Here is a 26,077-nt window from a genome sequence, read left to right as displayed (position 1 = left end):
TTTACCAATGATTTATTATGAAATAATATTTTTATTGAATGATAAGAGCAAGCCTAGCTCTGCCTAGAGTTAATCCAAACCAGGTCCTCTTGAGGTAACTACTTCTGTTACTCAAAATCCCACAATTATTCATCTGCTCAGAACCACTAATTGAAGCTTTGTTCTGGATTAGGTTAATATGGCATACATCATCCAAGACGCCATTTATTGAATCAGTGTTTATAATGTCACCAAGGTGTTTTTAGATATTAAGCGTTAATTATTTCATTGACTCAGAGTTGGGAGGTTTCCTGGCTCTACTCCCTGTCTGATATGTGAGTTTGCTCGGTGTCTCCCAGGGAGAGGTCGCCTGGTCTGTGCTTGACTGGCCCTGGTTCGTCAACCAGGACGTGTCTGGTTGAGAAGGCGGTTGTTTTCAGACAGCTCACTTACACAGTTCTTCCTTGTATCACGCTGAGATCCTCGTCTCTATAACTTTACCTACTCTTCTTAGTTCAACCCACTGAGACCTTCAGAACATAATTTCCTTGATAGTCTTTTAAATATTTGAAGACAAGTTCACACATTCGCAAAATCTTTTCTCCAGGTTAAATAGCCCCACATTCTTCAGGTGTTCCTCATACACTGTGGTTTCAAGTCTCTTGAGCGTTCAGAATGCTCTCCTCTGTTTGTATTCCAGTTGATGTCAATGTCCTTTGTAAACTGTGGTACCCAGACCTGGGTGCAATAATAGAGTTTGGTCTGATTTGTGCCAGTTATTTTGGGACCATTACTCCCCTTGTCCTGGATACTCTGTTTTTATCATGAAATAGTATAAGATTACATCAGCTGTTTTCAGCAATGCCATCATAATGTTAACTCTTTGAGCTTCCCATTTGTTAGAACTCTCAAGTCTTTTCAACATGTCCTTCTACCATGCCTTATCTGTACCATTCTTGTCATGCTCATTCAAGCATTCTTGTCATGCTCATATATGCTTTGCCTGCTTCCAAAAAATATTTAAATGTGTATCCTTTTTATTAACTATTACCTTAGCTTTGTAGCTTCTTCAGATTTAATCAACTGGCCATCTTGATCCTAAGGCAAGTTTTTGATGAAAAACGTTGAACGGAATCGGGTAAACGGCAGAGCCCTGTGCGATACCACCAGATGACTCCTTCCACCTAACATTGTCTTGTGATTTTGGTTGGAGTCATTTAAACAGCTATAGCTTACTATACGGTCGTCAATTAACTATACTGTCATTCTGCCTACATTTCTCTATCTTGTTCGCAAATATCATTTGCTTTGCTAAAGTCCATGTATCTTATTTCAGAGGGCTCCCCAGTTAGCCAGGGGAATTAAGAGTCTTTTTTAATTTCCCTAACCATCCTCTGTGAGCCAATGGAATTGAGCACTCTTAATACTAGGGACTGAAAAAGAGAAAAGAAGCTGACTTACTAGGTATTGTGTGCACCAATTTGCAATCTCCTGTCCTCTGATTCCTGGTCCCAAAGCAAGTTTCTTTCCTGGTGCAGATGTTCTTCCTCTGAATAAATGCACGTGGTGGTGGAGGTGATGAAGATGCCCCTGTCCCAGGCTTAGTCCTCTTAGATGCTCTCATCCTCCATCCGTCTCAGCTCATCTTCCCCAGGGCAGATATTTCTTATGGGCTTCTTTGCTTCTGAGACCCACTCAGAGGAGTTGGACTTTTAAAAAAGTATTGTTAAGTTGCTTTATCTTGCTTCGGGAAATATAGTTTAGTAATATTCAAAAAAAATTTATGGCCTGGTCTCAAATCACTAATATAAGATTCTCTCTTACTTCTTTTTCTCCATATGGTACATTCTGAGTTAAAACATGTTCTTTAAAATGTTTACTTCTTTTTCCTAAGTAAGCTAATTGTGAGCAACACTCTTTAGGAAATTCCTCATATAATAGCTGATACTTTCTCTGCTTTCCTCCTCTGCCAAGGTTAGTTCATCACAAAATAGAACTCACACCCATTGTTGTGCACGCGTGCACAAACATACACACACACACACCCTACCCCTCTTAAACAATTAGCTCATGTCTTTGTCATTCCCTTTATCTGACAGTCTGATTCTCCTATCAGAAAAGAAACTGAGATTAGCCTGGTGTGGCTTGTTTTCATGAGTATGTGTGGATTCTTAGAAGTCACCAGTCATCTTTTTAGGTTACTCGCAACCTGTTGTCTTGCTTAGACTGACATCGATGTATAGATTTTGGAATCTGTCAGCTTCTCACTTTTGAGCATCAAGACTGCATTTGCCCATTTCCAGTGTAAGTTCCATTCTTCACATTCCTTAAGATTATTAATCTCAACTCTACCGAGACTCTTGAATGCTTTTCGAGATGCTCCACTGCTTCCTTCCATCTCTTGGGCTGTGTACAATTCCTTCTTACCTTGTGTTTTTCTCTTTCCAGCATGAAGCTTATCATGGCTGGTGAAGACAGAAGCAATACTGGAATTAAGTAGCTCTCCTTTCTCTGTCATTATTTTTAACATGGCATTTCTAACACACAGAGCAGTGTCTGGTACACAGTAAGTGCTTAATAAATGTTGAAAGACTGAATGAATTCTCCACAAGCAGCAGACTTCCTCCATTTCTGTTCTTTTCGTGCTCTAGAGCCTTGCTATACACAAAGCTGTCTCAGGAGCAGCCCCTTTGGTATCATCAGGGAACTAGTCATAAATACAGAGTCTCAGGCCTCACCTGTTGAATCAGAATCTGCCTTTTAACAAGATCCCCGAGTGATTCGTGTGTGTTGAATTTTGAGAGGCATTGGTCTAGAGTATAAGCACTGGTCTCAAGCAGAACTTTAGAAGGCTTTCCTGTTGTCATAGGCACCGCCGCCCCTCAGTTTATTAGGCTTTGTGTTCCTTTTTTTCATCAGCCTTGGTTATGGATTCTGCTTGGTATCTCTAGGAGAGTTCTCTATGTTGCCAATTTCATTTAGATACTCCCCATTCTTCATAATTGGGATTATTCAAGAGTGTAATGTCAGCATTGTATTTTTAGAAAGCCTCTCATTTATTTAAAATTCTCATTTTAGCATTTTTGGCCATAGGCTCTTCTTTCTGAACTTTTTGAAAATCTGTGTTTTAAAAAAATTTTGATATACCATCTCACATCATTCCCCTTCCTAGCTCACATGAACTTTAATATAGCATTTTCCCCCTAAATATCCCTTTCATCAGAATTTGATTTAAAGTTAAATTCAGTATTCAAAGAGAAGGCAGTTTAGGATTCTTTGAGATTCTCTGCTCAAAGCAAATGAGTTTTCTAGCAAGAATCCAGATGATTGAAATTCCCTCCTTTACTCTGACTGGCCTCTGTAGTCAAGCAGTGAATATTTACAGTTAAAGATTAATAGAGCCTGCACTGTTTTCTAAGGGAGCTTGTTCTTCAGGACTATCCATTCACTTAATGATTTTACTTAACTGTTTTAAATAACTACACACACAGACCCATACACATAGAGCAGAGTAGAAAAAGTAATTTAACTCTCAGATAACTACGTACAAGAGAATCCTGGTTTGTAGGACTTGGGTCAAGGGCCCATGGCTCACTGGGTGGCAGAGTAATGTGGGCACCGTCCCTGCGGAGAAGTAAACAGCAGCTCATAGAGGCTGGCTTAGTATACCTAAATCTTTTTTAGCTAAAAGGAAGTAACATCAGAGCATCTTGACTCTCAGATGTATTCATGGCATTTTTGTAGATCTGTGACATAGTTGAAACAAGAAAGGGATGGGGAAAGAAATTAACATGTTGAAGACCTACTATGCCAAAACCTTCACAAACATGTTTTAAAAAGAAAAAAAATTAACTTTGAAATACGAGGCAGCATCTTTCTATAGACCATACAACCCCTTTTATCCAATGAATTGTAGAAAACCAACGTTTACATTTGGTCCATCTTATCATTTTTTTTTTTTTTAATTTTACAGTTATACTTACTGGTGGACACCAGAGGTAATAAAACATTTACCACTTCCTTATGATGAGGGTAGGTACACTATTTCTCTTTTAGTTTTTATACTAACGTATTTTTGGATTATTCCTAAATGAGCTTGAAGCATTAAATTCTTTGCGTATAATATTTTATTAGGAAAAAAATGAATGGCTACTCAGTATTATATTGCTGTTATGACAAATAGGAGATTGTAACAACTGAGACAACTTTTTAAAGGGCAGGGATCGTATCATACTTCTTTTATCGAAGTAGGCAACACACTTGTATTGTATCTTACAGTTATGAGGTGTGTCCCTCAAATATTTAGTGGATATAATGTATTAGTTCATCATTTTAAATTAGTACCGATTATATTTCTTGATATTTGAGGGGAATGTGGAGAAAGTGAAGACCCATTTACAAGGAGAAATAAAAACTTTTCCTATATCTAAACAATGAAAAAAGGTACAGATGTGTATGTAAAAGTGCATTTTATTCATTAAAGTTTAAATGAAATTTTATTAATTTGTCAGAATGGCAGGAAAATTTTTATATTAAAGAATACCCTCAAATGTACAATACTTTAGAATGATGTTTCCCAATTTAAATAATTGCCCCGTTTTAAATAGAGCTTAGTCTTGATTCTGTTACTGATTCTCTGACCTGGAACAAGCCCGTTTTCCCATTTGTGAAAGGATACTAAGTTAGACCTACTGCCAGTCTGGAACGTTCCAGTTGAGGACTCCATCTAGTAATGACTAACCATCCCAGCTTTGGGGGTTGAAGGCCATGAAGTAGGAAGATTGCAAATAATTTTTAGTTATTAATAAATTATTAACTAATTTTAAAGAAGTATCTGTGATCTTAAAATTCTGGGCAAAATCATAACTCATATTGTTAGGAATGTTTGGTTTTTCTGGGAGAAAGGAAAGGACTTTAACAGTCTAACTAACAGTGGCCATAAACAGGATTTGAAGTATAAAGAAAAATTAGTGAAATAGCTGCACAATTTTTATCTAGAAGGCAAAAGGTATTTATTTGAGTAAAAAGGAATTTAAAGAGCTGAGTAATCTGATTTCTAAAATAAGTCCCCACTCCCACCTGGACTTCTAGAGGCCCTCCTTAGAGCTTGTCACACTCAACTTTGCATTGTATTTTCTGTGCACATATCTCGGCTCTTTTCCAAGTGTGTAAGTGGAACCTTGTTCAGTGCGCTCTCTGTGAACACAGGATATTACAGAAATGTTTGCTAGATGTAATCTAAAGACTTTAAGAGTAACAGGCAGTATCTCACTTAGTTATCTGTGCTGCAAACTTAAAGAAGTTGATAGTGAAGAAATTTCACAAATACGAAGAGGAGATTGACATCCACAACGAATTCTTTCGACCCTACGAACTGAGCAGTTTTGATGATACCTTTTGCTTGGCCATGACGAGTTCAGCACGGTATGTTGTGGGTACTCTGATACTGTAAGGATTTGGGAACTATAGTTTTTCTAGTTTATGTAGATATGTCTTACCTTACTAGAAATTCATTCTGCAAGCCTGCTAGCAGGTGGTTGTGCAGGCTCTGAATACCTCCTGCATTTGGGAGCCCACTACTTCAGGAGGCAGTCCCTTCTATTGTTAGACAACTGCAATTAATTTCTGCTCTTTGATAAGTTGAAATCTGCCTCTCACTGGTCCTAGTTTGTCATTTGGAATAAACTCAATTTTTTAGAGTTACATAAAGTATAAAAAAAGAAACAAGCGTAGTCTTTGGTACTAGAAAGGCCAGGATGTGAATCTTAGACCAGCTACTGCCTACCTGTGTGACCTTGAGAAAATTATCCAACTTATCTGAGTCTCAGTCTCTTCATTTCATATAGATAGAAATGTGTGTGACACACACCCCCCCCCCCACACACACATATGTACACATACATGCCAAGTGCCTAATGTAGTAACCTGACACAGGTGAGTAACTAATAAATGGTGGCTATCATTATACTACTATTTTTATTAGGCACACGACAAGCTAGTTCCTCTTCTATATGACAGCACTCCAGATATTTGAGGAGGCAATATTAATTTTTTTCAGGGTATATATCCTTCATCCTTTCTTTCGTAACTCGTGACATTGTTTCCAGACTGTCTCCATCCTGGTCTGTCACCTTTGAACCTACAGGCACGCATCGCTTAACGACGGGGACACATTCTGAGAGATGTGCCTTCAGGCAATTTCATCAATGTGTGAACATCATAGAGTGTACTTACACAAACCTAGATGGTATAGCCTACTACACACGTAGGCTCTATGGTACTAATCTTAGGGGCCACTATCGTATATGCGGTCCATCGTTGACCGAAATGTTATGTGGCACATGACTGTACTTCATTTTTCTGTGTCTCTTTTAGAGTTTGGTGGGGCCTTTGAGAAAATGATAGGACTATGATGAGAAAATTAGGCAAAGCAAATCACTTCTTGATTATTATGTTTTCTAATAAGGTTTACATTTTTGTCTTTTACATTTTCTTCAAATGTGATATATGTATGCGTAAACTTAATGTGGTACATGCAGAAATATTTTATGGTTTTGTTTCCTAAAAATCACTCTGCATTTTGCTTCAGTTTCAAATATAAAGTTTGGAATTTTTACCTGTTTGGTTTTCTGTTAAACTTGTTCAAGTTTAGCAGTTTTAACTGTAAGATTGTTGTCATTTCCAGAATTTTTCAACTCAGCAGACGATGAGTGATGGTACATATATGTGTACATACAGATGTACAGTTTATTTTCTTTATTTGCAGGAGTTATGTTCTATAAAGTTCCTGCAAACACTGAATTTTCAACTGTTGCTCTAGGGGAAGTACAGAGTTAGGTTCCTGTGAGCCTCTGGTCACAACATTTTTGTCAACCAATCAATACATAATCTTGTTTTATGTGTTTCTATTTAAAGATACCTTATTTAATGTATATTGTCAATGCATTAACATTGAACTCACAATACTATAACTCATGCCTGAATGAAGCTTCCCTAACACACATGTTTTTTCTGTTACACAGAACTTTCTTGTGCTTAGAAACACTAGACAGCTTCAGCACTGTGCTTGGGGGCCATTTTAGACAGCGAGATCACCAACAAAAAGCACCCAAATGTGAAAAACATGGCACTAAATAGACTGTGAAAAGGACACTTGTTGACAGTATGAGAACTAAAACAAGAAGGCAGAGTGTCACCTTGTTCTGCCTCAGCTGGGAACGTGAGCGTTGGATTACTCCAGTTTTTCACTGTTGTGCACTTGTACACATCTGCCAGTGGTCATGAAAGCTCTGAGTGTTGATTTGGGGGTTACAAATAAATTTTAGTGAGTAAACAAATTCTCAAATATGGAGTCCACAAATAATGAGGATCAATTGTCTATGTTCAAAAAGAAAGAAGGAAAAATTAAACCACTTATATTTTAAAAATGACATTTTCGGGGCCAGCCTGGTGCGGTTAAGTGCGTATGCTCCACTGCGGTGGCCCGGGGTTCGCCGGTTCGGATCCCGGGCACGCACCGACGCACCACTTGTCAAGCCATGCTGTGGCGGCGTCCCATATAAAGTGAAGGAAGATGGGCATGGATGTTAGCCCAGGGCCAGTCTTCCTCAGCAAAAAGAGGAGGATTGGCAGATGTTGGCTCAGGGCGGATCTTCCTCACAAGAAAAAATAAATAAAAATGACATTTTCAAAACCGTTAAATAGGCATTTTGAGTCAGATTCAACGTTACTTTCTTTTCCTTCAAAAAATCTAACATCGAGTCACCCTTGGAGCAGTATCCTTGCCAGGGCCATAAGTCTTATCAGCATAAATCATGCAACCGTTGCCTTTTTGGCGTCTACTAAGGAGCTTGGTCTGGCTTCAGCGGTAGTGGTAAGGTAGGCCTTGCACAGTGGGGAAGTGGATTCAGCTTATCTTAGTAAGTGGTAAATTAAAAGTTTCTATTTCAAGTGTTCCAACAGTGCTTTAATGAATTAAGCTCAGCCTAATGAGGTAGCTGTTGACACTTCAGACCGCTGTTTTTGATCCTTATGTCAGCCTCCTGAGGTGGTATAGTGTAATCAAAACATCGTCCATAAAACTGAGCGGCCTAGTGTTTTACCATTGGTTTTTATGAGTTTAATTTTACCTGAAAACTAATTATGATACATAACCAGAGGGTTTACATCCTAGCAGTAATTCAGATATCAGCTCTGTTCCAGTAAACAAAATCTTGAATTCAAAACTACTGGCCCTCATAACCGTAAAGAAAATTCACAGTGAAGACTGATAACATTGAAGTTAACCTGGTGCCGGTGGTTCATGGGGTTTTATGGCCCTGATCACTGGAGCACCCCTGAACATTTGACTCACAATATATGTAGCTCCGAGGGCTAAGAAGAAATAGTGTAAGAATGTGCATTGAATGGAAGCCAATATCATCTGGATGGACACTGATTCATATGAAATTTTTTTTTTCCATTTCTTCAGCGACTTTATGCCTAAGACCGTTGGCATTGATCCAAGTCCATTTACTGTACGTAAACCAGATGAAACTGGAAAATCAGTATTGGGGTAAGGATTTGCATATAGAATGAAATTGTAACAATTTGTGTAAAATAATATAGCCCTTGCAATATAATTTCCCCCCAAAACTAATAACTTCAAGTCACATAGTTTGGGGCATAGTCCATTTATTGCATATACAGATAGTTTATTTATAGCACTGTGATCACTAAAGTGTTCAAAATTGAAAGTAGAATTTATGGGAATTTCAGCAACACAGTGCATTTTATTATTTTAAATTAGGAATATCACAGCTGGCATAAAGACAGGTAGCAGATATTATGTGTTAGGTCCTATAAATAGCTCAGCATCCTTTGTTTCTCACATTATCAAATACTTAGGTAAGGATTTATATTCGTTGTATTTATTTTTTGTTGGCATCCTGAGGAAACTTTAAAGCAAATATATTCAGGTAGAGAAATTAATATATTTTCTATATATTACTGTAACGTTGTTTTGGGGAAGACTGTTATTTTATTATATCCAATAATATGAGGAAGAAGGCAAACCACGTTTACATCTTAGAGACTGTAGTGAAATGTGTTGTGTTCTAGCATAAGAATCTCTGTTACTGCCACTGACCTGAATAATCCCAGTAATAAAATTTCTTCTAGACTTTGGCCAGACTGTAGATACTTAGTCATAATTGTATTTGGGAGTGTGTATGGGGTCCTAATTGGATTCTAGCTGCATGTGATTTATACAGTGGGATATATATTACTATTTTCCAGATACACCATTTCTGTGGCTTAAATATGTGGCCTTAAATAGCTGCATGTTAAGCCCTGGACCAGATGTAACGAATTTAAAAGAAAGGATGTCCTCAGGAGTTTGGAAATCAAGGAGTTCCTGGGACAAATATGAAAATGACCAGCTATATTAGAGTATAGCACAGAAATGCTATCAACTTTAATTTTTAGTTGCAGAAAGTCAGAAACTAATTTATTTTCTATAATATCTAACACATGGCCAAATAGTATTGCATTTTCCTTTCCTAGAACATTTCAGAATATTATGGTATTTTAAGTCTCCTGTAGAGAATTTTTTTATAACAGTGAAATATTAAATATTTTTCATAAAAGCCAAAAGGATTACTATAAAATATTTTCTAAATTAAAAAAAACAATATTTTTACTACTCTCAAATTTGGAACTAAAACAAAAGTAAATATTTTTTGAAGTGTGGGGTTTTTTCTGTTTTTTTTTTTCCATCTATTCCCTACTCTTGGAAGGAATGTCCAGCAAATATAATTATTTACTAATAATGTAATTTTAAAATTTAGTTTATGTTCATCAGTTGCTCATTACCTTGGTCCAAATTATCAGCTGATACTGTGATTGATAAAAATCATAGGAGGGAAGGAAATATATGTGGATTTGGCTGTTGACCTTTTCTTGAAGCTTTTATAAGTTATAAGTAATTTTACTAATATCTCAAACATATAGGCTTCCATTATTGTACCATAAATTTTGAAAATATTGATATCAGTTACCAAAGGAAGGCACAGTAACCAAGTGGTGAGAAGACGTTTCTGCACTGGTTTACACACACATACTGGTTTATTTTCTGAATTTATAACGGGGGTTAAATTCATATAAGGTCAGTACATGTACATGGTTAAAATGTTAAGGTTTTCCCTTTAGCACAACTTGAACCCAGAAACTAGTTTCTCACAGTCATTTTCTTATGCTTCACTAGGACTAAGGCTTTGGGACGGAATGATGCATAGTGAGTGTTGAGGGTTCAGTTTAAAGATGCTTTGCATCCACATTCATCTTTTTAAAGAAACAAAAGCAATAGAGAAGAAGCAGTACTACAGAGGAAAACGGCAGCCAGCGCCCCGCCACCCCCCAGCGAGGAGGCTGTGTCCAGCAGCTCTGAGGATGACTCTGGGACTGACCGGGAAGAGGAGGGCTCTGTGTCTCAGCGCTCCACTCCAGTGAAGATGAGCGACACGGGAGACAGTGCCAAAGTGACCGAGGTGTGGGGGAGAGGAGCTTGTGTGGTCCAGCATGGGGCTCTGGAAAATGATCTCTAAAATTCTACTTTCAGTTAAAAGGCTGAGAGCAAGAAAAGGTCACATTACCTCCCTCGCACCATTCTAATGTGTGGTGTTTGAGACACTGCAGAGATGAATACTAAATTTAGCATAGATGTTATTGAAATGGTTTCATTTTTAAATGAAGTCGGTATTTTTGCTCCCATGTATAAGAGTGAATTTCTTATCACTTCAGAATTTTTAAGAGAATCCTGTTCCTCTTTGAGCAGCCCATCCACTTGAGGTCCGTTTATTCCCTTGCTCAGCACATTGTTGGAAAGTAGGGTTTGACCTGGGCCTCACGATCTTTGCATAGCCCCAGTGGGAAATTCATCCTGTTCATTTTGACATTGCCAATATATTAAGGGAAAATAAAAGGGAAGTAAACTACAAAAGAAGCAAATCTAGCTTTGGGGAAGTTTGATTTCTAGAAATAGCCAAAAGCCATTAGAGGTAGATATGGCAAATAAAATGTGATAATATAAGAACTGAATCCATCATTCCAGGAGTTGGCAAACCACAATTGATTTGCTAAATCCAGCCTGCTGTCTGTTTGTGTCAATAAAGTTTTATTGGAACCCAGCCATGCCTGTTTCTTTACATAGTGTCTATGGCTGCTTTTGCAGAGTCGAGTAGTTGCAACAGAGACAGTATGACCCAGAGAACCTAAAATGTTTACTCTGACCCTTTGCAGAAAAAGTTTGCCTAGTCCAGCATTATACGAAAGCAACTAGTAATTATTTAACATTTTTTTACCCCAAAACAAACTATTTTTAGTGGTAATGAAATCAGATTTTTAAAAAACCATTAACTGAGAAGTTTAATGAATAGATTGAAGAGACATTGTGATTGCTTTTGTGGAAAAATTCACAGGTTCATTTTCTTCATCTTTGAAAATAATTAATATGCTAGATGTCTAAAAATTATTCTTGATTCCTTCTTTTTTAACCCCAGAATGTGGTCCAGCCCATGAAAGAGGTATATGGAATTAACCTCTCGGATGGCCTCTCGGAAGAAGATCTCTCCATTTATTCAAGGTAAACTACTTCCATGTAGAGGTTAAGAAAAAAATACACATGTATTATTACAGTAACTTATAGCTAGCATAACTTTTAAAAAATGAGAATAGTCAACAATACAGAAGGAAATGAATTCCGCTTTGAGTATAGTAGTAGTATTTAAGAGTTCAAATTCTGAAACATTGATTTATATATGGAGTTAAAGGGCCTCCTGCCTGAGACTCTCAGTGCCCCTCAAAGATAAAAATTTATGATGCATACATATATTTTCACTGTCCATATATAAGCTGCAAACTGAAATACAAATACATTCCTGCATTCCTGCATTCCTGCATTAACAATCCTCCAGATCAGATATTTTCTTAAAAAATGAACCTGGGATATTGATGACTGAGGACCTTGCGTTCGTGTTAGCTCGGGAGTGCTGATGGGAGTGGTGGCTAAGGAGGAAAAAGCAAGCAGTGATATAATGGTGCCAATTCAGAATGTTCTAGACCTTTATTAGGTAGATCTAGCTGAAAGGAGAGGATCCACCAAAAGGCATTCCTTAAAATTATATACATAATTTTGTGTCTATGTATGTTTTTCTGAGGAGATTCATACATAGTTATCAGATTCTCAAAAGAATCCCTCACCTAGAAATCCTCAAGAACCTGACGAGACCACTGTAAACATGCTGTAACCAGCCTAATACATGCATTGAGAAGACTTGATTATTGCATGTGAACACCGTCCCACTTCCTTCATATAAGTTTGGCTTATGTAAACTATAATATAAATGAGCAATGATCTTCCGTTCTTTTTTAAGGAGAGTATTTCATTTGTAGAATCCATCGAACTGGATATTGTCAGCTTTTTACTTCAAACTAGTGAGATCTGCTATATAAATGTAAAATATAAAAATGCACAGTATTTCTTGACTGCAAAAGCACTGAGGTGACTCCGCATCGCTGTCTTACCAGAAGCTAATTTAGTCATTCAGAACACAGCCACACCCTTCTCACTCCTGGGCACACAGACATGCAGTCACTTATTCCTCACAGCTGTCACCACAGTGCAGCTAAACTCTTCGGTAGCAGAAGTGGCCCTTTGTAAGTAACATGGTCTGGAGGAACGAATTGTTTGGGGTTAGTGACTGAATAATATGACTTTTTATTGCAGAGAACGCTGAGTGTACATGTCGGGTACTGAAATTTTGGCTCACGTTAATTAAGCAGAAAGAAAATGTCTCTTGCTTTAAGCATGACTTTCACCTGGAGGCTTTTTAGCTCAGACTGCCTCTGAGGCCCACTTGCATTTCTCCCTTCTTGGGGAGTGAGATTCAGCTTTGTTGAGCCACAGCATCCCCGGGAAACAGTCTAAGAAGGATGCAGGGGCCTGTAGGGAAGGGATTACCACAGGAGAAGAAGGAATCCATGTCCTGGAATAAGATTCTGGGTTTGATATGCTGAAAAACAACACCTCTTCCTTTGATTAGTGTGACACTTTACAGTGTTTTATTTGTTCCTTAGACAACTGTGTAGTAGATTGAAAAGATATTATTATCCCTCTTTCTAGGCTAAGAGCACGGAAAGAGCCATTCGGTGACTTGTCTAGGAGACCTAGCCTGTGGTTCTTGGGTATCTTGAGATTTTCGACTGTGCAGTCCTCTGGATAATGTCAGCTGCCCGTGCTTGTGATGCAGACCTGGGGAGAAGGGGAGAAGCAGGGGGCCTGGCCATCTCTTCCCTCTCTGTGAATAGCCCCATCCTATGAGCAGACTGTCCCTACTGGCAGTAGGGACATCTCCCCTCTCCATCTGTCATGGGCATTGCTGTAGGCAGAGGAAGCTGCTCTCTGTCAGTATCTGGGGGGTAGCTGTGCCAGGGGTTGGCCAAGGATGTTCAGGGACTGACTGGTACCCCCTCTGGCCCCAGCCAGGCCCTAGGGCTCTTAGTGCCTCCTCTGATCCAGAGGGCAGAGCCTCAAGGGCAGGGCGAGAGCCCATGTAGTTCTGCCCTAAATTGGCAGGTGCCCTGTCCCACTGCATTGCTGCACCCAGTCGGCTGGTACCTGCCAAAGTTTGTGCGTGTAAAGACTGTGCGCTGGCCTGGCTTGCCTGTCACGGCTCCCGCCTGGACTACCACACACAGCGTGGGGAGGGAAGCGATGCAGCCGGAACTGGCTTCCGCAGCTTGTCCTTCAGGTTCCTGCTCTCTGCCTGCTCTTCCTACACTGGGCCTCAACCACCGTTCAACTCCTGCGCGTTTCTCGGTTTTGAAGTTTTGTTCTCATTTCTGAGCCCTGTTCCCTATACCTTCCTTTGCCCCCATCTTTTCTCATATCTTCGGTTTGCTTTCTTGACCACACCTGGAAGTTTTCTGCTTACTTTCTCAAAACCTCAGACCCCTGCCAAATCTCTTTTTTTAATTCTGACAGTGATTGTGCATATGATTTGGGCATTTTAAAGTTCTGTACAAACATTAGGTATTATATGACATTCTTCCCAAAAAATGGATCAAAAATATTCACTTGCTGAAGATAAAAGTTGGATAAAAGGAAACTATTTAGGGGCTGGCCGGGTGGCGCAAGCGGTTAAGCGCGTGCGCTCCGCTGCGGCGGCCCGGGGTTCACCGGTCCAGATCCCAGGCGCGCACCAGTGCACCGCTTGTCAAGCCATGCTATGGCAGCGTCCAATATAAAGTAGAGGAAGATGGGCATGGATGTTAGCCCAGGGCCAGTCTTCCTCAGCAAAAAAAAAAAAAAAAAAAAAAAAAAAGAGGATTGGCAGATGTTAGCTCAGGGCCCATCTTCCTCACAAAAAAAAAAAGGGGGGGAAACTATTTAAAAGTTTTCCAGTAGGGGCAGCCCCGGTGGCCTAGTGGTTAAGTTGGCACACTCCGCTTCAGCATCCTGGGTTCAGTTCCTGGGCGCGGACCTACACCCCTTGTCTGTCAGTGGCCATGCTCTGGTGGCTCACATACAAAAAGAGGAAGATTGGCAGCAGATGTTAGCTCAGGGAGAATCTTCCTCAGCAAAAAAAAAAAAAAAAAGTTTTGAGTAGCAGTGTAATGATTCAATAATTGGTTTCTGCAGTACTTTTCTTGACCTTTAAAAAAGCTAATAAAAAATAAACTATGAAATATCCATTGTCATCAAAAGAAAATATTTTAATAATAGAAAAGTGGAAAGGGAATCACCCCTTTAATCCTGCGCTGTCACCTTGCAGGGGCATTAAGACAAAACTACAGTCTGTGTCCCTGAGGGGAGGATGGATGTTGTAGCACAGGCTGCACTTCAGACAGGTATGCACTTGAGAAATAGCTGGTGGCCCTCTGCCCATCACTGGATATCCTCTTCTGCTGCTGAGCTGGCCTGGGATGATTCGCTTTGGCTCTTAGCGTCAAGCCTGGATTAGTGTTGTTCCAGTCTTCTCTAGGAAGGGGTGGTGTGGCAGTGGTGCTTCAGTTCCATCTATCTCAGCTGAAAGTACTCTCAGGAGTGGCTGGAGTAGACTTGGGGATTCTTGTGGTCCTAAGGGAGCTGACTCCATGTCCTGGGTTCTCAGCAGCATTCCTCCTTCAGGAGATGGATCCCTGGCCTGATCTACCCTTTCCTTGTCATTTGTCTCACTGCAAATACCTCCCCTCATGTTTCCCTGTGCTTCCTGCTGCAGTCACCCTCAGATATGTGAGGCCCTGAAAGATCATCTTCCTGGTTTCAGGAACATTTTGGTTCAAGTTCTGTATCACGTTTAAGTAAGTAGAAATGCAATGAAGTGCACATTTCATTTCATTCTTATATCTATGGTTATGGTTTACATTTTAAGCAGAATCCCACCTCCTTTGCCTCTAACAAACCCACTCTAAAATCAGGCAGCCATTTGTAAGTAAAGTCTTGTGTTACGTAGGGTACTCTTGTGTGCCTTTCTGAAATAAGCATACCGCTGTCATTGGAAAGCTCATACCATTTCGTGTGATCTACTGAATTTATTGCAAGTAGTTTCTTCTTTAGTTTACTTTTTATCCATTGTAATTTGTAGATTTGTTCAGCTGGGTCAGAGTCAACATAAACAAGACAAAGGCAACCAGCAGCTCTATTCCAGGGGCCCAGATGGAGTTATCAAATTGTAAGTACTAAATTACACCTTTAAAAAAATCTTTGTATTTATGCTATTTTATATTATTTATGCTATTATACATTTTATATTATGTGCTTTTTTTTTTTTTTTGAAGACTTTGTAAGAAAAATATTCAGTCGTGTCACCATACTAGTGTAAGCACTAAAGCATCTCCTCCTGGTACTTTATCCAAGGAAAACTGGGTAGCTGTGGGGATGGGCAAGATGCCAAGTCATTGGCAGCCTTGACTTTACTTGAAATGCACCCTTTGGAGGTGGGATTGGAGTTGGTGGAGGCTTCCTGCATGGAATCTGCTCTCCACTGGGTAGAGGTGGGATGAGAAAGCAGCTCTGACCCTGGAGACAGGCTCCTGATGTTCACTACAAGATCCTTGAGAGCAGGGATGGGTTTGTCTCTTCTAGCTGTATATCCCCACCAGTTCTAATAACTTGCTGTAAGTTAAACAGGTGTTTAGTAAATTCTTAAACAGAACTAGGTTCATATCCTGAATCACAGCTCTACCACTTCTTAGTTTTTTTACCCTGAGCAAGTAACTTAAGTCTCGTGTGGCTCAGTTTCCTCTTCTGCAGAATGGGATAATAGCACCTGCTTCATAGGAGGGTGGTAGGCTTAAATGAAATAATGCATGCAAAGCGCTTAGAACAGTGTCTGGAAAAAGTTCTCAGTAAGTTGTGATCATCACCATCATCGTCATCATCTTCTTCATATTCATCATTATTCTCTGCTTTTTGGGACCAAACAAAGCAAAGGCTGTGACCAGGAGAGGCTCCCTGATGCCATATGCTCAGTTGAGTTTCTTCTGGAAAATAGGTCACAGTGGAGATTAAATGAGGTGGTATATGCAAGGCATCTAGATCAGTGCCTGGCATATAGCTGACATTTAGTAAAGGTTCTCTTCCCTCTTCTTAGACCACCTTTATCAGCTTGTTCAATAAATTGTTTGATAGACACTGATTGCCTAACTTCTTGGTGTACTACATCTGCACGTTCCTGGTTGATAGTTGAGGCCATTATCGTCATCCAGGCAAAGACTAGTGCTTTAGAGAGTAGTGGCTGGGAGGAATTTGGAAATGGGATGGATTTGGGGAATATTTAGGACAGGTCTTGGTCACTGGAGGGAAAGGAAGAAGGCCTTATCAAGGATGAACCTTAGGTTTTTTGGTTTGTGTAACAGATTTGATTGATTGATTCGTTCATTTATACATTTAGCAGATAGGTATTGAGTACGCCTGTGTTAAGACCATTCAGAGCTGCCATTTACTGAGGTAAGGAGCACTGCAGGAGGATCCAGTGTGCCTTTAAAGTAGCATCAAAGTGGCCATGTTTGGGAGGCAGTTGGGTCAACTGATCTGGAACTCAGAAGAGAGCCTGCTAGGATGTAAATGCATGTGGGTGATAATTAAAGCCACTGGCTGAGGATGAGACCACCTAGGAAGAGATACTAGACTGAGAAAAGGTCCACAGCTGAGTCTTAAGGGGATCTGGGTCTAACAGCTGAGACAGAGAGAGAGAAACCTGCCAGGGAGGCAGAGACGGCTGATCAGAGAAGGGGAAGGAAAACCGAGATAGTGTTTTATCACAGCCTTCAAAAGGGCTCTTCAGCCCTTCTTTCTCTCCCCTGCCACTATTTTTTTCTTTTTTTCCTCTTTTTTTTAAACAAATAAACTCCCATTAATTTAGAGACAGTTTTTCTTTCTTATGTCTAATTAGCATATGGAAGTATGGGCTCCCAAACAAATTGAAATAGATGTGGCCAAAAAAGGGAAGTGTTGGGGCTGGCCCCGTGGCCTAGCAGTTAAGTGCTTGTGCTCCGCTGCGGCAGCCAGGGCTTCCCAGGTTCGGATCCCAGGCACGCACCGACGCACCGCTTGTCAAGCCATGCTGTGGCGACGTCCCATATAAAGTAGAGGAAGATAGGCACAGATGTTAGCCCAGGGCCAGTCTTCCTCAGCAAAAAGAGGAGGATTGGCATCGGATGTTAGCTCAGGGCTGATCTTCCTCACAAAAAAAAAAAAGGAAAGTATTTAAATGTGTTAGTAAAATAAGAGACTATTAATAACCAAACTGTATTATACAAATTGATTATCCCGTTAAAATATTGTGGCACAACTTAGGAGGAGAAGATGATGAAATGAATATAGCATACAAAATAAAAGAAAAACGTTTTCCCCTGTTTTCTTCAATATCATGTCTACTTTGCTCTGTAATTGGTTTTGCAGTTAGTACTTTTAAATTCTTTTCTTAAAATATTTAGTATTTGCTTTTCTGAGTCCTAGCAGTATGAAAACCCTGTGAATCTAGAATGTTTTTTAACCTTTTCCACTTAATTAGTAAAGACTAACGTGAGTGTGTTTTTGCATAGCATCCTCAGCAGGATAACAAAGAGCCTGGTAAGCTCTGCATTAAGTTGTCATGGCAACTGCCCAAGAGTAGTAGTATTGTTTGTGTGTGTATGTGTGTGTGTGTGCACAGGCACATGGGTGCATGCTTTAAATTGAAACTCTGTAACTAGGTTCTTAAAATGTCAACTATTCATTTTTAGATTTCTAAAACTATGCCAAAACCAAGAGAAATTAGATTTATATGAGATTAGTGAAATTCTTATTTTATGTTTTAGGTTCTAGTATATTTTAAAATGGTAATAAGTTTATTTTAATTTTTTGTACATATGTATCTACTCATCTCTGGATTATTCATCATCTTACCAATTTTTCTTGAAGCCGTGAGGCATACCCATATTCCTTTTCTAAATATGAGGTAAATACAACACCAAATGTAACAGATATTGACAGTAAGTAGCTGGCAAGGAGCCAGTGGAGCAGGGGCTCCTGAAGCAGAGGTGCAGAAACCTGCGTGGGGGAGCCGGACACTTTCCACACTTCAAGGTCTCGCAGGACATTTCTTAGAAGTGAATATTAAACCCAAATTGGTCAACGTCTACACTGTCAGCCCAAATACTCCAAGTTGTATTTTGTTTGAGTGTGACCCCCTCCCTTTGACTAGGACCACTCCCTGAGTGTATGGGGGTGATTAGGGAGGAGTGACATCAGCCAACACTTCCTGAGCACTCAGTTTGTGATGGGCACTGTTCTATGTCCCTTAACGTGTATTAACTCAATTCTCACAATAACCTATGAAGTAGATCTTACTATCATCCTCATTTTACAGATGGAAAAACTGAAGCACAAAGTTATGCAACTTGCCCAAGGTCAAACAGTTAGCAAGTGGAGGAACCAGGATTCCAACCCAGACAGCCTGGCTCTCCATCACTAAGCTATAAATGCCTAGTGTTACCAGCCGCTTTTATAGCCCCAGTGGTAGAAGTACTGGGTTAATGGTGCAGACAGCCCTCACTCTGGTCCTCTGACATGATCTGGATTGGTAGACCCCTCTATATACAAACATAATGTTTCTGCTCTGATGATCTTGAATTATTTTTTAATATTTAAAGAGAATTTACCTTTATTCTTTTCCCAGTACCCAGCATATTGTCCCTGATGTAGACATGCTTCCTGGGCAAGCACACTTTGCTTGACTCATCTCATGGTGTAGAGGTTGTATATCCATCGTCAGGACAGTGCTGCTCCTAGTTGGGGTTATTGCTCTCCTGCTAGATTATAAGTTCCTAGAGGGCAGCTCATCTTTGTGCCCCCTGTAGGAATAGTACCTTAAATTGAGTGCTCAGTAAATATTTGTTAAAATGTACCAAATCTCAACTCCCTCTCCCTCCCATTGCTGTCGGAGTCTGTCTGAGGCCCCCTGAGCATCCCTGGAAGCCCACCTCACCCAGTGTCTCCCTGGTTTTCAGCCACCCTCCCAGTGGCTTCTTTCTCCCCTCATCCTTGAGCATTTTTCAGTTCTTCCCCTATTCTCTTTCCTGCTCATAAGCCCTCTGCCCTCTCCTGTTTCTTTCTTCCCCTACTGCACACTGATAGAAAAAAAGTCAGCACAGCAGGTTTTTACCGTTTTTTTTTTTCCCTCTGTCCTGCTTCCACTTACACCTGGGACCAAATGCAGAGTGAGATAGACCCCAGTGGAAGGACTTGCTGTGCCGGGGCAGGTGGGGTGCTGTGTGGCCCAGCGGTGATTCAGTGTGTTCATGCAAGACCAACCTGTTCTCATTTTACTCTCCTACCAGTTCTCTGGGAGTTTTTAACTAAGCAACAAATGCCAATCAGTGTAGGTTAAAAAGAACATGAGCACATGTATTATTAGTGCCTGCTATTCCGTGGCTCACCTATTCCAGGAATATATCTCACTCGTTTAAAAACTACCTCTAAGAAATGGTTCAAAATATAATACATAGAGTTTGGATAAATACTGTCTAATTTAGGATGCTTCCAACACAGGATAAGCTGAAATGTAATATAAGGTAAATAAATGTGTTTACTGTTTTAGGACCATAAGGTTGAATTTATTCCCTAAGTATTTCTCATCATAAGAAGCATTTACTTACCTTGGAGTGAATGCCCCTGGGTATGAGCTTCTGCTGGGGGGAGCGTTTCACAAATCAGAGGGTGCTCTTACACAGTCAGAATTAGCATACCTTTCACACTGATGGGATGAGCATGACACAATGGCCGTGATTAACTTTGTTTACTTTTCATGGTATCGTTTTCAATAATGTATTCCTTATATACAAGTCCCTCTCTGGGGGTCCTCCCCCATTGATTTCATCCAGTCTTCTGCAAATAATGCTCTGGTCTCTGTGCTGCAGGCTAAATAAGTATTTCCACCTTAAGGGGTAACTCTAGTTATCTTTTCTAAACCCCAGAGAGTATGGTCTTTAAAGGTTTAAGGATTAGAGCAGTTGGGAGAGTGATCAATGATTCATCAGCCAGTTCCCTCCACGGGCGGGAGACAATAGGTGAAAACAACTCCTCAGCCCACGGAAACCAGACTGTGACCCCTTCCCTAACCCCGGAAATTTCTGCAACAGTCTTCCTTCCTCTTTCATTCGGGCCTTCCCTTTGGTCTTTGACCCTCTCTGGCTTTGCCTATGTATCTTTTCTATTTTTAATGATCTCTTTCTGTCCCCTGGCCCCCTCCTATTTCTTTTACTTCTACTTTCCTCTCTCTTTCCCTTTTTCTCCCTCACCATCCTCTCTCCATCCCCTCCAAGGTAGTTTTACCTTTTTCTTTTTTTTAATACAGTAATCTCTCTAAACACAAGTTTTCTTCATGTCTTCTAGAACAGTGCTGTTCACACTGTAATTCTTGACTCATTAGTGGGCCATGAAATTAATTTAGTAGGCCTCCACACAATAAAATGAAATAGAACTGAACTGAATCCAATGGAATCTTCCAGTGCATGGCACATAGTATAGTTAAGTCTTGTTTCATGGAATTTTGTTTCTGTGCGTAAATATAGCATGTGTGTACTGGATTGCCATGCAAAGTTCATTTCTTACCACGGGTAACAGTCACAGGTTGGATTTATATAAATGCACTTTTTCTGGAACCACATGAATTAAAAAACTTAGCCCTGGGGGCCGGCCTGGTGGCATAGTGGTTAAGTTTGCACACTTCACTTCGTCGGCCTGGGGTCCACAGGTTCGGATCCCGGATGTGGGCCTACGCACCACTCATCAAGCCATGCTGTGGCAGGTGTCCCACACATAAAAAAATGAGGAAGATGGGCACAGATGTTAGCTCAGGGCCAATCTTCCTCGGAAGATTGGCAACAGATGTTAGCTCAAGGCTAATCTTCCTCACAAAACAAAAAACAAAAAGAAACTTAGCTCTGTCTAGGCACTTAATAAACGTTTGTTGATTGAATGAAAGTATGTGTGAGTGATTCCTGTTGGAAACAATTAGAAAAAGAGAAGAAAGGTCAGGAAGAAAAGGAGTCAGGAAGAGATGAGAGAGGTTGCTGTGATATATCCATAGTGAGTAAAATAAATGCAGGCCTTGGAAAATACACTCTGCTTATTTACCATGAATTGAGAGCCAAGATGAGGATGCAAAGGAAGGAGGTAGCAGAAGCTATAGCTGAAAGTCAAAATGAGAAAGCCGTTAGACATGTAGATATGAAGTGAGTGCCTCTTTGTTGGAGTATTATCTACAGTAGTATCTGCATGCTCTGTTAAATGAGATAAATTTAATGAAACAAGGTGAATTCGTTGAAACTTTCTGGGAGGGCTATCCTGAAAAGTTTCTAGCATATAAGGAATAATAAATGTAAATATAATTGTAGATGCTTGTGTTATTAATTTAAGGTATCTAAAATGACTTTGATATTTTTTTAATTAAGTGTGTTGCCTGTTTTATTTTTGTGACTGCATAGGATTCCATTTTTGAGAGCTTTCGCCGTTCGGATGAGGTCTTACGTACCCCCTTAACATGAGTTTCTTTGTTGTTGGTTTTTTTCCAGTAACATAGCTCTTTTGTAAGGTAAGGTATTAAATGCCTTACTGGTAGGGCATTAAAGGCATTAAATGACAGATATTTATTGAATGCTTGCTGTGTGCCAGGTTAGATGCTCGCAGTACGTGGTTGAATGAGATACAGTCCTGCCTCTGGGGATATACACTGGCCAGTGGGTCAGTGTTTCCAGGTAGTAGGGAGGTGCTGTGAAGGTGTTAGCAGAGGAGACTGTGGGAGTGCAGAGAAGAATCCAAATCAGACAGAGATTTCTGGGCAGGCTTAACCCTTGGGCTAAATTCTAAGGGAAAGAAGGAGTTATCTGGTTGAAAAAGACAAGGAGGACATAGGGCAGAGGCTCAAATCTGTATGTAATTCTGTGTGTCTGATAAAAAGAAATAGTCCATGAAAGACATGCACAGGTAGGAATAAGATCAGGAGGAGATGTTAAGTGAGAGAGAGTGACCCTTATCCTAAAAGCCTGTTTTAATCAGAAGAGTGATAGGCTTATATTTGCATTTTAGAAAGGTCATTCTGGAAATAGCGCGGCGAATGGATTGGAGACAGGGAGATTAACAACATATCTTTTGGAAACATCAGGACAAAAAAGTGATTGGAGTCTGCTATTGATGGTTAAAATCAAGAAGGGGGATTATTTTGTAAAGGTGGAATCTTGGTAAAACTTGGTAGTGAATGGGTTGTAAGGAACATGTGAGAGGCTAGGAGTTTTGGTAAACTAGGCTTGGTAAAACTTGGTAGTGAATTGGTTGTAAGGAACATGTGAGAGGCTAGGAGTTTTCTAGCTTGGTTGACTAAATCTGGTGGTGGGTTACCAGGATTGGAAACACACGACAAACGCAAGTGTAGGGGCTGAGGTTCATTTGTGACAATAATAGGACATGCAAGATGATTGGTCTGGGGCTCAAGAGGTTTTAGATTAGAGAGAGGAAATAATTTTAGGTTTTCTGCTCTTGATTTAAAAAGCAAGTTAGTTAAATTTCTTTTTCTAAGGGGGTCCAAGTTAAATAGTTTATTATGCATGCCTTTTAAATTTTCTGGAAATCCATGGTCAGATTACAGGGGAAAAATCTTTCAATTAGTGATAGAGATGAAGAATTTATCATGGATTTACATATATTTTTAGCCATGAGCAACCAGGTTAATCCTGGGGAACAGATTTAGATATCTGATACAGCCATGTGAGGGATATTACTCATTGATTTGCTTAGCTTTGTATACAAGAATCACATTTTGTAACTGTTTAACCTTTTGTTATTTTGTTGGTTTACCAAATTATCATCAATTTTGTGTATGGAAGGTGAGTGGGATGGTTTTGGGCAGATGGAGTGATTACCAAGCCTGTGCTATGTCACCGTGGCTTCCTGACAGCCATTCCTTTTGCACAGTGAAGACGTGTGCCCAGGTAGGATGTGTTCATTGCCCTTGTTTTCTTTACCATACACGAGAGGTTTTTTCAGTTAAGATAAATTTTTGGTTGAAATACAAGAAAAAACATTTCAATTTTATGTTTAAATATAGCTATACCATCCTATGTGTGACTCAGAACCCCTTGGGGCTTTTACACATTATTTAACAAGTACAAACCTCATTAAGTTCTAATTGTGTTTGAATTCACCAACAGGCATCAATAGTCTTTTGAAGTTATATAAGTAATTTTCCATGTTTAACATTTTATATTATTACTCATTTTCCTTATGGTCTTATGAAGAAATTTGAGGAATACTACTATGGAAATCAGTTGCATTATGTTTTCGTAATTAAAGGTCTGCTCATATTTCATAAACATCCTTCTGCCATCCCTCCCAATTTTATTGGAACAGAAAGTCTTTGGTAAATAGAACTCAGTATGTGGTGTTTTTAATCTAGAGCAAATCTAAAACGACTATGAGTTGCTTGAGAGCAGGGCTTATCTGCCTTTGTATCCCAGTCCCTAACAGGATACCTGGTGCACAGTAAGCGTTAAATAAATTACAAATGAGTAATATTTGATATTTAGTAGTTTTATGTCTTTTAGGCACATTATGCAATAATTAAGTGTGAAGAAGAAATGCCAAGGTTAGCAATTTGAAGCAAATGGCAAGACAAATGATACATATTTGTAAGTTTTTAGTTCACTATAGTTTATTTTCAGTTTTAGGTGGAGCAACTCAAGAGTTCTTTGCAGGTGTCTCATGATTTTCTCAATTGACAAACTACTGCTGTCCATATTATTTAACTTATACATTAGGTTAGTAGGACAGGCTAAAATAGGACCAGGATTTCCTTATTTTATTTTATTTTATTTTTTGTTGTTCATCTTTATTGAGATATAATTGATGTATAACATTGGGTAAGTTTAAGGTATACCATGCAATGATTTGATATATGTATCTATTACAAAATGATTACCACAATAAGGTTAGTTAACACATCCATCACCTTACATAATTACAATTTTGTGTCTGTGTGTATATGTATGTGTGTGTGTGTCTGTGTGTGTTGATAACTTTAAAAATCTACTTTCTTAGTAACTTTCAAATATGCAGTACGGTATTGTTAACTGTATTCACCATGCTGTACATTACATCCCCAGAACCTATTTATTTTATAACTGGAAGTTTGGACCTTTTGACCCCCTTCACCCATTTCCCCTAACCCATAACCTCCGCCTCTGGCAACCACCAGTCTGTTCTCTGTTTCTATGAATTTGTTTTTTTTAGATTCCTAGTGTAAGTGAGATCATATAGCATTTGTCTTTTTCTGGCTGACTTATTTCACTTAGCATAATGTCCTAAAGGTCCATACATGTTGTCACAGATGGCAGAATTTCCTTCTTTTTTATGGCCAAAGAATATTCCGTTATACACACACACCTCACATTTTCTTTATCCATTCATCCATCTATCAACACTTGGGTTGTTTCCATGTCTTGGCTATTGTAAATAATGCTGCAGTGAACTTGAGGGTGCAGATATCTCTTCAAGACAGTGATTTCCTTTCCTTCAGATATATACCCAGAAGTGGGATTGCTGAATCATATGTATGTCTGTTTTTACTTTTCTGAGAAACACCTGTGTTTTCCATAGTGGCTGTACCAGTTTACATTCCCACCAACAGTGCAACAGGGTGCCCTTTTCTCTATATCTTCATCAGCACTTGTTATCTCTTGTCTTTTTGATAATAGCCATTCTAACAGGTGTGAGGTGGTATCTCATTGTGGTTTTGATTTGCATTTCCCTGATGATTAGTGATCTTGAGTACATTTTCATGTTCCTGTTAGCCATTTGTGTGTCTTCTTTGGAAAAAATGTCTATTCAAGTCCTTCTCCCCCGCCGCTCCGCATTTTTTTTTTTGGTGAGGAAGATTGGCCCCCAGCTAACATCTGTTGCCAATCATCCTCAGCAAAAGGAGGTAACATCTGTGCCCATCTTCCTGTATTTTGTACGTGGTGTGTCGCCACAGCATGGCTTGATGAGCGGTGCATAGGTCCGCACCCGGGATCCGAACTTGCGAACCCCAGGCTACTGAAGCAGAGCACGTGAACTTAACCACTACACCACCAGTCCAGCTCCCTCTTTGCCTGTTTTTAAATTGGATTATTTGTTTTTTTGCTATTGAGTGGTATGAGTTCCTTATATATTTTGGATGTTAACCCGTTAATATATGTGGTTTGCAAATATTTTCTCCCATTCCATAGGTTGCCTTTCATTTTGTTGATCATTTCTTTTTGCTGTACATAAGTTTTTTAGTTTGATATAGTCTTGTTTATTTTTGCTATTGTTGCTTGTGCTTTTGGTGTCATATCCATAAAATCGTTGCCAAGACCGACGTCAGGGAGCTTTTTTCCTGTGTTTTCTTCTAGGAGTTTTATGGCTTCAGGTCTTACAGTTAAGTCTTTAATCCATTTGGAGTTAATTTTTGTGTACAGTGTAAGATAGGGGTCCAATTTCATTCTTTTACATGGGAATGTTCAGTTTTCCCAGCACCATTTATTGAAGAGACTATCTTTTCTC

The 26,077-nt window shown here is 39.5% G+C and overlaps 1 protein-coding gene across 2 annotated transcripts in view; it reads left to right on the top strand.

Moving 5' to 3' along the window:
* Window positions 1-26,077, top strand: part of FIG4 (FIG4 phosphoinositide 5-phosphatase) — a 128,975-nt gene that overhangs the window by 69,452 nt on the left and 33,446 nt on the right. The window contains exons 17-22 of one of the 2 annotated variants that reach the window (XM_058566477.1): window positions 3,953-4,011; window positions 5,256-5,403; window positions 8,450-8,533; window positions 10,310-10,505; window positions 11,517-11,599; window positions 15,603-15,689. In XM_058566477.1, the coding sequence (XP_058422460.1) occupies window positions 3,953-4,011; window positions 5,256-5,403; window positions 8,450-8,533; window positions 10,310-10,505; window positions 11,517-11,599; window positions 15,603-15,689 (657 nt within the window). Of the gene's footprint in view, window positions 1-3,952; window positions 4,012-5,255; window positions 5,404-8,449; window positions 8,534-10,309; window positions 10,506-11,516; window positions 11,600-15,602; window positions 15,690-26,077 lie in introns of those variants that run through there. The other variant, XR_009223544.1, reaches the window with a different exon arrangement.

Source organism: Diceros bicornis, chromosome 23 (genome assembly GCF_020826845.1).
Source record: "Diceros bicornis minor isolate mBicDic1 chromosome 23, mDicBic1.mat.cur, whole genome shotgun sequence".
In the NCBI taxonomy this organism is placed as follows: Eukaryota; Metazoa; Chordata; class Mammalia; order Perissodactyla; family Rhinocerotidae; genus Diceros; species Diceros bicornis.
This window is presented reverse-complemented; position numbering and strand designations above follow the sequence as displayed.